Raw genomic sequence first — 14140 nt, 5'->3', positions numbered from 1 at the left:
CCCTAGTCATGCTGGAGAGTACAAAATTATAACTGTATTTTCAAGGCTAATAGGAGCTTAGTAGAGACTGTATTGTAGTGCCTCAGGATGCCCTTCCAATGTTCAGATTGCTCATGCATGTGTGAATTTCTAAGTTCAATTTTAATAAGATTTATTAACCCCTAAAGTAATTTGGAATTAAATTCTTCACAAGGTAGAATGGTGATTTCAATAATATTGAATGCTTATCAATTTTTATTTTATTTTTAAGCAATATAGTGAAAAAACTGAGGTTTTGCTACAAATCCCTGGGATGGGAAAGTATACAATCTTTAAAAAAAAATCGATGCATCTTTCTAATTCTGCCAATAGTTTGGTTCCAATCCCATGTGTTTGTTCTCTCTAATCTAGCATCAAATACAGGTATTTCTACCTCCAAATTCTGTAATTGTATTCCAGAAGTCATTACTCTTGTTGCCATTTTGCCAGTGTTCAGAAATCTATTGAAAGAAAAATAATGTATTTGTGTCATTTGAATATATACATACACACAAACACACACACCATGTTCCCCTTTTCTTATTAGTTTCCACTTTTACCTGTTGTGATATAGCCTGGGGCATTACCTTGCCTGATAATTTTTATATTCAGGATCTCCAATGCATAGTCCATCCTTAATTTGCTATGTCCAACAGTTGCAAGTAAGGAATTTTCACCTGTGCCACCATTTCTAATGTTAGCAGTCTGAGAATTTACTGTCTTGTTAATATATGACATATAAGATTAAATGATGGTCTTAACCTACAAAAATATGTGCAACAGTACAGTAGCTTTTGCAGTCAATCCTTTGATTGCTCTACTTTTGTGCCCTACTACATGATAATTAATGCTACATTAACACAGACTAATAGGCTACTTTCCTTTCTATCGATGCTTAAGTCACAGTTTGTTCGGCTTCAACTGATTTTTAATTTTACATTCTTGCAGAAATCACACCAGTGACAAATATGCCAGCCTAAAGTATGATCCCAATTGGAGGAATACCAGAGAGGGGGCAGAGATTCTTTTGTCCAAGGAGGTGCTTCAACAACAAAGCCCACATCTTAATGATTCCCTGATGAATTTGCTCCAGGAGTCGAATGACCTGTTAGAGAATGATGTTGCAGTATCCCATGAATTTAAGCACCCAGATTTATTGGAACATAGAAGGCTAGCAAATAAATCTCAAGGAGTTAGATTTATTTTGAGAGAAAATGGTAAAAATGCAGAGAAGCAACCTAAAAGGAAAAGACCACCTTCTCCTTGCAAATTTAGTGACAGCAGTCAAGAAGAATGTGATTTATTTGATTCTTCTGCCTCTTATGATGATAACAGTACAACTGATTTGCAAAACCACAGGAAAAGCAGATCAGAAAATATTGCAAAAACAGTACCATGGGTTAAACATGGGAAAAATAAATATCACAATGGAACAAGTGACAATGAAATGTTGAAGGATCGTGAATATGGACACCTTAACTTATTGGAACACAAGAAACAAATGGGTAAATCTCAAGGAGTTAGATTTCGTTTGAGAGAAAATGACAGCAATGAAGAGAAACAGACTAAAAGGAAAAGACCACCTCCTTATTGTAAAAATATTGAAAGCAGTCAAGAAGAATGTGAGTCTCTTGATTCTTTTGGATCTTATGAGACCAACAAGAGTGATTTGCGAAAGGATAGGAAAATGGCAACAGACAAGATTGCAGAAACAGGATCCCAGGATGATCATGGGAAAAATAAACATCACCATGAAGAAGACTTTGAAAATTTAAATGATCACTATCAGAAAGAGTACATACAGTACTGGGAGTGTGAGTCAATGCACAGTGATGGAAGCATAAATAGTGTTAAAAGCAGCAAGGTCCCTGTGATCTCTTGTGACAGGAAATTAGAAGCAAAAGAAAGATCAAGGAATGACATTGTGGAACGTAATAAGCAAACTCTGGGTGCACGCAAAATAACCTCATATCAACAATTATACAATGAAATGAAGACCAGAAGTACTCAGAAGGTAGGTGTGATGATAATTTTGCTTTATTGACCATGTCCTTTAAAAGGGCAGAAGCCATCCCATGTTTCAATATTAAGTGCTTGCGTGTGAAAACTAGTTAACATATTCTAGCTCAAGTAACCAAGGCATTGCACAACTGGGATTTTGTTATGTACAGCTTGGCAGAATGAAAGGTCGTCAGTCTGAAATGTTAATTATGTTTCTCTATTTTCAAATGCTGTCTGACCCTCATGAGTATTTTCAGCATTTTCTGATTATTTCTTCTGTAGAATTTTGCTATCCTACTACACGGAGTCAATTAAAACTGGATTTGTCCCACTGCCTGGTCTTACTTTGGCCAGATATGGATAGCGGAATGGGCTGATCCTCTGGCCCTAGGAGGTGTTCAAGGTATGCAAGGCTTCAGCAGGAAGGAGACCCTGGGCAGTTTATTGCTGAGATTCCATCTGCCCTGACAGCCTTTGACAGGAGGCAAAGCTGAGCCCTCCAGTCAAAGCAAAGGTGCTTTTTTTTTGTAACAATTTTAAATTCTGATGTTTAGAGGCATTTAAAAACTATTGAGTTTGCCTTAGTAATAAAAAAAAGTAAAAGTTTATAAAACCATAATTAAATTATAATATGAGGAAATAATTAGCAGCAATAAAAAGTAATTAATTATTATTCCCATCTAATCTCTAAGGTGCAAATTCCAATTCATGTGAATGGGCAGGTAGGTTTAGTTTAATTCGGCATCATGGTCGGCATGGACATCGTGGGCCAAAGGCCTGTTTCCTGAGTTGTACTGTTCTATGCTGGATGTTGATGAGGGTTGGAAAGTGAACAAAGCACAAGTCAGCTATAATTTTATTGAATGGTAAAACAAGTTTGAAAGTCCATTACGGCCTTATTTTCTCATTGTGGAATCTGTTCCATTGCTGCAATCTTTCAAATCTAATTCCAGATGTGAACTAGGAGTGGGATCATGGCTTATTATTTTAATAATTGGAATATTATTTCAGGAGTTTGTTAATTTTGATAATACCCATACCATATGGCACAAAAGTAAACAGGAATACTGGACTTTGACATAAAGATCAGACTTTTGTTGTACTTTTAAGAAATGTACATCAGAATGCACACCAAGCCTATTCCAAAAACCAAGTGATCATAACCTAGTCTGCCACACATCAGCTGAGCAACTGTATTTTTTTTATTTAGCATATATCTTGTTCCATTTTTTAATGTTAGGAGTTTTAACATTTTTTCCAGTGCCTTCGTTCTGTATTGTTTCCATTCATTTTCATACTATTACCATTTACTCTTTTTTACCGTCTTCATTTATTGAATCATTTTTATGATTATTCAAGTGTTACTAAAATGTATTGCTTTTATATCTTAAAAGTAATCTTTTACTGCTTTTATCAGATTTTTTCTATTTCATTTCTGATTACCATATTATAAAAGCTTAAGATTTACTGGCAAGGATGCAAAATAACTTACAAAGATATCGGAAATGTAAAGTTGTACCTATTAAAGAAGATAAGCATCCAGGAAACCAGGATGTGACAGTAAACAGATGTTGTTGTTTGTCACTCATTCTCAAGTAAGACCATGACATCTAATTCTATAAAAGCAGATGTACAAAATTCACAACATCCAATGATTAAAATGTGTCCCAGCATTTGAGATTTTCTTAAGAAGACTACCTATCCTGCAACAATGAGAATTGTCTGCATTAGTATATAGAACAATGTCCTTTGTTGTATACAGACTGCCCTCTCTCCTCCGTCAAGTTTGTGTGATGTATCTCTTTCCAAACCTTCTTGGCGAACATACATTCCTGAAGTAAATGAATGATGGTCTCACCACATTGCAACCACCTATAGGACAATATACAGTGCAATGAAACTCCGGCTGAGCAAGAAGGATTTGACAAGGAGGGATCTTTTCATCATCTGCAACCACCTATAGGACAATATACAGTGCAATGAAACTGGCTGAGCAAGAAGGATTTGACAAGGACGGATCTTTTCATCATCAGCCAAGCAATGTCTAGGTGCTTCTTTGAAAGTTTTGGTAAACAGGCATTCTGCCAAGTGTGGTCCAACAGGACCCACTATATACTTTCTCACAGGGCCAGTACATTTTAAGAAGACCACTGCCTGACTGGCTTGTTGAAGAAAGGTGTTCTTCTGCACAAACTTTTCTATGAGGAAGAGACAGTTATGGTAAAGTCCAGCCGGAAAGAAGACTCCATGGTAGCATGGCCAAGCTCATCCACTGCAGTATTAGGGTCAGATAGAACCCCAGCATATTGCAATAGTTTGTGTTTATTGCTCAGGGTCTAGGCGCCACTTGATGCTGCCACACACATTGGTAGTCATCATGATGAGGGCCATATTCCCTCCCCCTTTCTTTAGAGATTTGTATTCCACATCTCTGTGGACAGGCCTCATATTTGACATCCAGTTGACCTGAGAGACTTCTGGAGCACAGGCACGGGTACAGGTCACACTTGCAGCAACTTGAAGAGTACCTTGCACCTGATGTCCAGGCTTTTCCTAGAGTGTGTGCTGTTGCCATAATGCTACTTTTTTGCTGCACTTTACCTGTACATCCTATCCAGTGCTTGGTTCATGCCCCAGCTCTTCAAAATCATATTCTCAGGAACTTCAAATACTCAGGCCCAATGGTAAAAGGGTCAAACCAGTTGTCAAAAACTGAACCTCACTTTTGCAGCAATTAACCCTGACCACTGAAGGCAATTTGTCAAGATTCATCTGGACCAGCTGCATAACACAGGACTTTGTGCCCTACATGTTACTCCCAAGCATACAGAGTGATACAAACAGCAACCACTCCTGGAAGATTACCAGCTCAGTGAAAGGTGCCCCCTAGTCCATCCAAAACTGGCTGATGTTCCAGAGCAAGGAGCTGTCCATGACCAAATGAAACATTCCGTAGTCTATTAATATGTGCTGAGAGATGTACTGAAACTTGGTGCAGCTGTTGAAAAGGCTCAGTGGGGAAATCATTGGGATCGCTTCTCGGGAAGGTGGGGCCTGTACAGAGAGGACGGGTTACACCCGAACCAGAAGGGGGCCAATATCCTTGCGGCTAGGTTTGCTAGGGTGGTTCGGGAGGGTTTAAACTAGTTTGTGAGGGGGAAGGGAACCGGAGGAGTAGGTCAGAGGAAGAAGGGGATGGGGAAAAGTTAGATCAAACAGGGGAGGAGAAGCAGAATACAGGCTATAAAATAGTAAGGTAGATGGACTAAAATGTGTTTACTTAAATGCAAGAAGCGTCAGGAATAAGGGAGATGAACTGAGGGCTTGGATAAGTATGGGGGACTATGATATTGTGGCTATTACTGAGACGTGGCTGACGTCAGGGCAGGAGTGGATATTGAATATTCCTGGTTTTCGGTGTTTTAAGAGGGATAGGGAAGGGGGGAGAAGAGGAGGAGGGGTGGCGATACTGGTCAGGGACACTGTAAGGATGGATATTGTAGAAGGATCATCTCTAGAGTCCGTATGGGTGGAAGTAAGGAACAAGAAAGGAGCAGCTACTCTACTAGGAGTATTCTATAGGTCCCCCGGAGGAGCAGATTGGCAGGCAGTGTTTGGAGAGAAGCAAAATAACAGGATTGTTATAATGGGAGACTTCAACTTCCCAAATATAGACTGGAACCTGCTTAGTGCCAAAGGTTTAGATGGGACGGAATTTGTTAAATGTGTCCAGGAGGGATTCCTGACGCAGTATGTTGACAGGCCGACTGGAGGGAATGCCATGCTAGATCTAGTTTTAGGAAATGAACTGGGACAGGTGAATGATCTATTGGTGGGTGTGCATTTGGGGGACAGTGACCATTGCTCCATAACCTTTAAAATTGTCATGGACAGGGACAGGTGCAGAGAGGACAAGAAGATATTTAATTGGGGAAGGGTGAACTATGAGGTTATAAGGAGAGAACTTGGGAGTGTAAAGTGGGATGTCCTTTTTGAAGGGAAATGTACCATGGAGGTGTGGTCAATGTTCAGGGATCTTATGCAGGATGTTAGGGATAAATATGTCCTGGTGAGGCAGAGAAGGAATGGCAGGGTGAAGGAGCCGTGGGTGACGAGAGAGGTGGAACAACTAGTTAGGGAGAAGAAGATAGCATACATAAGGTATAAGCAGCAAGGTTCAGACAGGGCCCATGAGGAATATAGAGTAGCGAGGAAGGAACTTAAGAAAGGGCTGAGGAGAGCTAGAAGGGGACATGAAAAGGCATTGGCTAGTAGGGTTAAGGAAAATCCCAAGGCCTTTTTCACGTACGTGAAGGGTAGGAGGATGGCTAGGGTAAAGGTAGGTCCAATTAAAGACAAAGGTGGGAGAATGTGCCTAGAGGCGGCGGAAGTGGGAGAAGTTCTCAATAAATACTTCTCTTCGGTATTCACCGAGGAGAGGGGTCTTGATGACACGGAAGGGAGTGCTGGTAAGGGTAATGTTCTCGAGGTTGTAGATATCAAGAGAGAGGATGTGTTGAAATTGTTAAATAATATCAAGACAGATAAATCTCTGGGGCCTGACGGAATTTTCCCCAGGCTGCTTCGAGAGGTGAGGGAGGAGATTGTTGAACCACTGGTAAGGATCTTTGAGTCCTCGTTGTCCACGGGGATGGTGCCGGAGGATTGGAGGGTGGCGAATGTTGTCCCCTTGTTCAAAAAAGGTAGTAGGGATAGTCCAGGGAATTACAGACCGGTGAGCGTTACGTCTGTGGTGGGTAAGCTGTTAGAAAGGATTCTAAGGGATAGGATCTATGAACACCTGGATAATCATGGACTGAGTAGGGACAGCCACCATGGCTTTGTGAAGGGAAGATCTTGCCTCACAAGCCTGATAGAGTTCTTTGAGGAGGTGACGAGGAAGATTGATGAGGGTAGTGTGGTGGATGTGGTCTATATGGATTTTAGTAAGGCATTTGATAAGGTTCCTCATGGTAGGCTTCTTCAGAAGGTCAGAGGCCAAGGGATCCAGGGAAGCTTGGCTGTGTGGATTAGGAATTGGCTTGCCTGTAGAAAGCAGAGGGTTGTGGTGGAAGGAGTGCCCTCGGATTGGAGGGCAGTGACTAGTGGTGTCCCGCAGGGATCAGTTCTGGGACCTCTACTTTTTGTGATATTTATAGATGACTTGGATGAGGGGTTGGAAGGCTGGGTTAGTAAGTTTGCGGACAACACTAAGATCAGCAGTGTTGTGGATAGTGTGGAGGGCTGTCAGAACTTACAGAGGGATATTGATAGGATGCAGAGCTGGGCTGACAAGTGGCAGATGGAGTTCAATCCGGAGAAGTGTGAGGTGGTACACTTTGGAAGGACAAACTCCAGGGCAGAGTACAAGGTAAATGGCAAGGTACTTGGCAGTGTAGAGGAGCAGAGGGATCTGGGGGTTCATATTCACAGTTCACTGAAAGTTGCCTCACAGGTGGATAGAGCAGTTAAGAAGGCCTATGGGATGTTAGCTTTCATAAATCATGGGATTGAGTTTAAGAGCCGCGAAGTGATGATGCAGCTTTACAAAACTCTAGTTAGACCACACTTAGAGTACTATGTTCAGTTTTGGTCGCCGCATTATAGGAAGGATGTGGAGACGTTGGAGAGGGTGCAGAGGAGATTTACCAGGATGCTGCCTGGATTAGAGTGTATGGAATATGAGGAAAGGCTTAAGGTGCTAGGGCTTTATTCACTGGAAAGGAGGAGGATGAGAGGAGACATGATAGAGGTATACAAAATATTGAGAGGAATAGATAGAGTAGACAGTCAGCGCCTCCTTCCCAGGGCACCAATGCTCAAGACGAGAGGGCATGGCTTTAAGGATATGGGTGGGGGGTTCAGGGGAGATGTCAGGAGGAGATTTTTCACCCAGAGAGTGGTTGGTGCATGGAATGCACTGCCTGGGGTGGTGGTGGAGGCAGATACATTGGACAGGTTCAAGAGTTTGTTGGATAGGCATATGGAGGAATGTGAGATAGAGGGATATGCGGGAGGAAAGGGTTAGATAGTGTGAGGGTGGTTTGATGGATGGCACAACATGGTGGGCCGAAGGGCCTGTTTTGTGCTGTGTGGTTCTATAGTTCTATGGTTCTGTGGAAAAGCCAAAGTCTAATGCCATCCTGTCATTGATCAGCTGGAACTAGTGTTTTTTTTAAAATTGTCAGGCTCTTTGCTCTGACTACATTGTTTGGGAGAATTGATGTCATGTTGACATAATGTGAGTAGAATTAAATGGTTTGTACTGAGAATAGTGACAAATGAGTATACAGTACAGTGTTACATGACTAAATATTAAGAAAAAAATAACATTCTTTGAAATATGAAAAGTAAGCTTCCCCTTTCCCTGGAAAAGAGAAGGCTGAAGATTGAACTCTTTAAAACTGTGAAAGGTTTTGATAGGCACAGTTTCCATGTGTGGGATTAAAGCAAACCTGGAGGACATCGATGTCTTAGAGTCATCCATAAATCAGTTAGGAAATATTGAAGAAACTTTTTTATCCAGAGACTCATGAAACTGTGGTACTTGCTACCACAGGATGCACTTAAAGGAAGGCTAAGTAAACATATATCTGGCAGCCTTTCTTCAAACAAATGCAGAGAATACTATTAATTTTCTTAATTTTTGTCCATATCTTTTTTCAAACAGGTATACTCTCTGGCCAAGAAATTCATTAAGTGTTTTCTCTGGAAAACAGCCAGCAGAAGGGACAAGTTCTGTCAAGTTGGAGATTTCCTGCAAATATACAGAATCATTTATTGTTTGTATTTGGCGGTGGTGGGCACTTATGCAAGGTTACTGCATTCATGAATAGAATGAGCAATCAGGTTCCAGCAGTATAATTCCACTTGCATTTGATTGCTTGAATCAGGTATGTCAGAGCCTGATAACAAAATGGGAGTCATTCTGCCCTCACTAGTCTTCATTTGCTTCCTTCCTTAAACATGGAGATCAAAACTGTACATTGTATTCCAGGTGTGATCTCACCAGCACCCTGTAAAGTCAAGTAAAACTTGCCTACTTTTATATTCTATGCCCTTGCAATAAAGGGCATCAATCCATTAGCTTTCCTAATTACTTTCTGCATCTATATACTAATACTTTTGTGTTTCACGTGTTAGGACCCCAGATCCTTTTATACCACAAGATTTGTAGTTTCACTCCACTTAAATGATAATTTACTTTTACATTTTTCCTTCCAAAGTGGATAACCTCACAACTTTCTACAGCACACTCCATCTGGCAACTTTCTGCCCACTCAATCTTTTTTTCCCTTTGCAGGCTCTTTATGTCCTCTTTGTATTATAAGCAAATTTGTCTATAGTACACTCAGTCCCTTCATCCAAATCAATATAGATTACAAATCGTTGAGGTCTTGCACTGATCATTTTGGTACCCACCAGTTTCTGTTTGCCAGTCCAAAAATTACCATTTATCAAACACTCTGTTTTCTGTTTGTTAATCACTGTACTATCCATGCCATTGTATTGCATTTATTATCATGCACTCTTATTTTGTGTAGTAACCTTTTATGTCGTACCTTTTCAAAAGCTTCTGGAAATCCATTTGTACTACATCTGCTGAGTTCCCTTTATTCATCTGTTTGTTACATCTTCAAAGAACTATAACAAATTTGTCAAGTACAATTTTTCCTTTCATAAAACCACATTTGATTGTCTTATGATTTTCTAAATGTCCTTCTATTAGCTCAATAATAGTGCATCCCAGCATTTTCCTAAAGACAGATGTTAGGCTAACCAGCCTTTAGTTTGCTGATTTCTGTGACCTTCCTTTCTTGAACAGTGGTGTTACATTTGGGATTTTCCAATTTTTCTAGGACCCCTCCAGAATGGAGTGAATTTGATAGATTACAACTAATCCATCCAATATCCCTGCTTGCATGTCCTTTAAGAGCCATGAATGCAAGTAATCAAGTCTGCAGTTGGCTTCAGTATCTCTTACAAACATTTAAACATAAATCATTATCTCTAGAAGGCCTGTAAGAGATCGTACATAGCACAATGTAAATGCAAACCATCTGTCAATTCCTTTCTTTCACAGCATGTCAAACAGTGCAAATGGCGTCAAAATAATCTGATTTTACACTTTTGTCTGATTTCAGCTCTGTGGGACACAAGCTAACAGAGTATGTTAGAAGTAGGTTTCAGCAGGTCTACATTTTTTTTAAACAATCTCTTGATATTAATTCTCAGCACAATCTTTTCTAATATAAGTGAGACAGCCAGAGATATAATGGCCCTGAACTTGCTGGTCTGGTGTCCCCCCAACTCCCATAGCCAAAATTTGTCACCCATAGTCCTACACTCTTGTACTTGCTTGGACTAGATACGGAGAGCCTATTTTGTTAGTTGAACCACCCTGGACTCCAGCAGCATGATCTAGATGGTGACAGGACCTCTGTCAGCATGAAGCGGAAGCTCCACCCTAGAAATATCTCTGAAAGCTTTGGCAGCTGTCAAAGACCCACCCTCAACTTTGCCTGTTGTTGAAGCTGAAGATATTTTAAAAGTTTTTACAATGATTCAATCATTTATGAAGATTTTATAACTATTAAAATTGAAAACTATGCAAAATAAAATACACTTTTAATTTGAAAGGAAATAATTTAAAAGCACTTAAACATTTATAGATAATTAAAAACTTCAAACTAAAGCAAAATATTTTTAAAAAGGAACTTAACTTCCCGTGCTTGTTAATCTACAGCCCTACAATCCCCATTGAAATCAATAAAATCTCAGATCAAGCATTAAGTTTAACTTGGCACAGGATCTGATTGATGATTTTCCCCAACACAAGTCTGGGAAATAGCATGTCTGGGCTCCACCATTGGACTGCAAAGGGAGTGAGCTGATGTATTTGGCATGCTGGATCTTTGTAGTGAATCAGGGATTTCTGAATTTAGCAGCATATGTTTACAGATGTATAACAATTATAAAAATTATGGGTAGAGCTAAGAAATGCAAAGGCACAGAAAATGTTAATAGGAGTTGCATACAGAGCCCCAAACAGCATTGTGATATTTAGGGATCAGTTGCAATCATGGATTGACTGTACATAAACTGAGCTATATTGTGGAGGAAGAATTCTTGGAGGGCATATGGGTTTTCTAGACCAATTTATTGAGGAACCAACCAGAGAGCAGGCCATCCGAGATTTGGTATTGTGTTATGAGAAAGGATTAATTCGCAATCTTGTTCTGTGAGACCCTTTGGGGAGGAGCAACCATAATATGGTAGAATTCTTCATTTATATGGATTAGTCTCTGGATCAGTTCCAGAATATTAGAAGGTGGCTAATGTAACCCCACAATTTAAAAAAAGGACGGAGGAAGAAAATGGAATTGATAGACTGGTTAGCCTGAGGTCAGTAATGAGAAAATGTTGAAGTCCATTGTTAAATATAGTTGCAGAACAATTGGAAACAGTGGCAGGATCAGTCAAAGTCCACATGGATTTACAAAAGGGAGAACATGCTTGACAAATCTAGTGGAATTTTTTAAGAATGTATCTGGTAGAGTGGATGAAGGAGAACCCGTGGATATGGTGTATGTGGACTTTCAAGGCTTTCAACAAGGTCCTACATAACAGATAAATGTGCAAAATTGAAGCATGTGGGATAGGGGAGTAATTACTGTCATGGATAGAGAGCTGGTTGGCAGACAGCAAACAAAGGTAGGAGTAAATGGGTCTTTTTTCCGGGAGTCAGGCAATGGCTAGTGGGTATTGCAGGGTTCAATGCTTGGACCAGCTACTCACAATAATAATGATTTAGATGAAGGAATTAAATGTAATCATTCCAAGTTTGCAGGGTGGGAATGTGGTCTGTGAGGAGGATGCAGAGAGGCTCCAGAGTGATTTGGATGGGTTGAGTGATTGGGCAATTTCATGCTATTTGCTAATATGTGTATTGTCATTCACTTTGGTGGCAAAAGCAGGAAGACAGATTATTACCTGAACAGCAAGAGATTAGGAAAGGGGGGAGGTGCAGTGGGTGTCCTTGTACACCAGTTGATGAAAATGAGCATACATGTACAGCAGGTGGTTAAGAAAGTCAATAGTATGTATGTTGGCCTTCATAGCAAGAGGATTTGAGCACAGGAGCAAGGATGTCCAACTCCAATTGTACTGAGCCTTGGTGAGACCATATCTTGAGCACTGAGTACAGTTTTTATCTTCTCTGAGGAAGGATGTTCTTGCTATGGAGGGAGTGCAGTGAATTTTCACCAGACTAGATATTTATTAGTCACATGTACATCGAAACACACAGTGAAATGCTTCTTTTTGCGTTACTGAGAATGTGCTGGGGGCAGCCCACAAGTGTCGCCACTCTTCCGGCACCAACATAGCATGCCCACAACTCCTAACCTGTACATCTTTGGAATGTGGTAGGAAACCGGAGCACCCGGAGGAAACCCACACAGACACACGGGGAGAACATACAAATCCCTTGCAGACGCCAGCGAGAATTGAACCCGGGTTGCTGGCGTTGTAATAGCGTTGCGCTAACCAATACACTACCATTCAGCAGGTCAGGTGGCATCTGTGGAAAGAGAAATAGAGTAAACGATTCAGGTCTGAGATCTTTTTTCAGAACAAGATGACAAAGGGTCTTAGACATAAAACCTTAATTGTGTTTCTTTTTCCACAGAAACTGCCTGACCTTCTGAGTGTTTCCAGCATCTTCTGTTTTGATTTCTGGGATGGCAGCTTTGGCATTGGAAAAGAGATTGGGATTATTGGGTTTATTTACTGGAGTTTAGAAGACTAAGTAGAGAAATTTATAAAATCTTAACAGGATTGGACAGATGAGGTGGAGGAAGAATGTTTCTACTGGTGAAGAAGTCCAGAACCAGTGGTCTCGGCTGAGGAAATTGGATAGGCCATTTCGGAGCGAGAGAAGGAAAAATTTCTTAACGAAAGTGATGAACCTGTGGAACTCTCCACCACAGAAAGTAGTTGAAGCCAAATGATTAAATATATTCAAGAAAGAGTTAGGTATAGTAGTAATGGTTAAATAGATCAAGTTTAGGGGGAGAAAGCAAGAATTTGGATGATCAGCCATGATCTTATTGAATGGCAGAGCAAGCTTGAGAGGCCAAATGACTTAGCCAGCTCCTAATTAGAAGATCTTGGTTTAAAGGCCAACATTCCATTAACACTTCTGAGCACTTTCTGTACCTGTCACAGAATATAGCTGTAACATTATGTTCTCATGCTACAGCTATGGAAAACATAGTTATAGAAAAATATACCAAGGAAACAGGGCCATTCAGCCCATCTAGTCTGTATCAATCACCAACCACCCATTTTACAGTAAACCTACATTAACCCCAATTTTTATTTTCCCCACCTTCTCATCAACTTGCCCCTAGACTCTACCACTTATCTACACTCTAGGGGCAATTCAGAGTGGTCAATTAACTGTCAATCCTCAATTATTTGAGATGTGAGGGGAAACCAGAGCATCCAGAGGAAACCCATGCGGTCACAGGAAAAATGTGCAAACTCCACACAGACAGCATCCGAGGTCAGGATTGGACCTAGGTTTCTGGTGCTGTGAGGCAGCAGCTCTACTAGCTGTGTCACTCTGCCACCCTATCCTAAAACTTTAGCAATACCACACTTGTAGTACCATATTCAGCTGCTCCACCAGATCTTAGGAAGGATGTGTTGACTTTGGAGAATAGATTTATAAGATTGGTATTGGGATTCCAAATGTTAAACTGTGAGAACTGATTATTTAAATTTTGCTTGTGTTCCCTGGAATTTAGAATGTTCAGGGTGATTGATATTAAGATATAAATTTTCAAGATATTAAGAAGAACTGAAAGAATAGATGGTGCATTCTGAACAGTTCAGGATACTGCAGGTAGTATAAATATTAGAGCCAGGCAATTTAGGAGTGCAACTTTGATACATTGACATTGAAAGAGTGATAAAATGTTGTAAATCTTTCTCGTACACAGTAATTGATAGTATCTGAGATTGATGGATTGTTTTGTTAACAAAGGTATTGAAGGACTTTTGTCAAAGGTGGAATAAGGTTGTAGGTCAGGCAGGATTTCATTGTTAGTGGAAC

General features: G+C 40.3%; 1 protein-coding gene across 1 annotated transcript in view; it reads left to right on the top strand.

Moving 5' to 3' along the window:
- LOC127583572 (jhy protein homolog) overlaps nucleotides 1–14140 on the top strand; it is a 42910-nt gene that overhangs the window by 9108 nt on the left and 19662 nt on the right. The window contains exon 3 of the mRNA XM_052039693.1: nucleotides 967–2032. Within this exon, the coding sequence (XP_051895653.1) occupies nucleotides 967–2032 (1066 nt within the window). The remainder of the gene's footprint in view (nucleotides 1–966; nucleotides 2033–14140) is intronic.

This window comes from Pristis pectinata, chromosome 27 (genome assembly GCF_009764475.1).
Source record: "Pristis pectinata isolate sPriPec2 chromosome 27, sPriPec2.1.pri, whole genome shotgun sequence".
NCBI classification, from domain to species: domain Eukaryota; kingdom Metazoa; phylum Chordata; class Chondrichthyes; order Rhinopristiformes; family Pristidae; genus Pristis; species Pristis pectinata.
The sequence above is the reverse complement of the archived record's forward strand: the minus strand, read 5'-3'. Positions and strand labels throughout refer to the sequence as shown.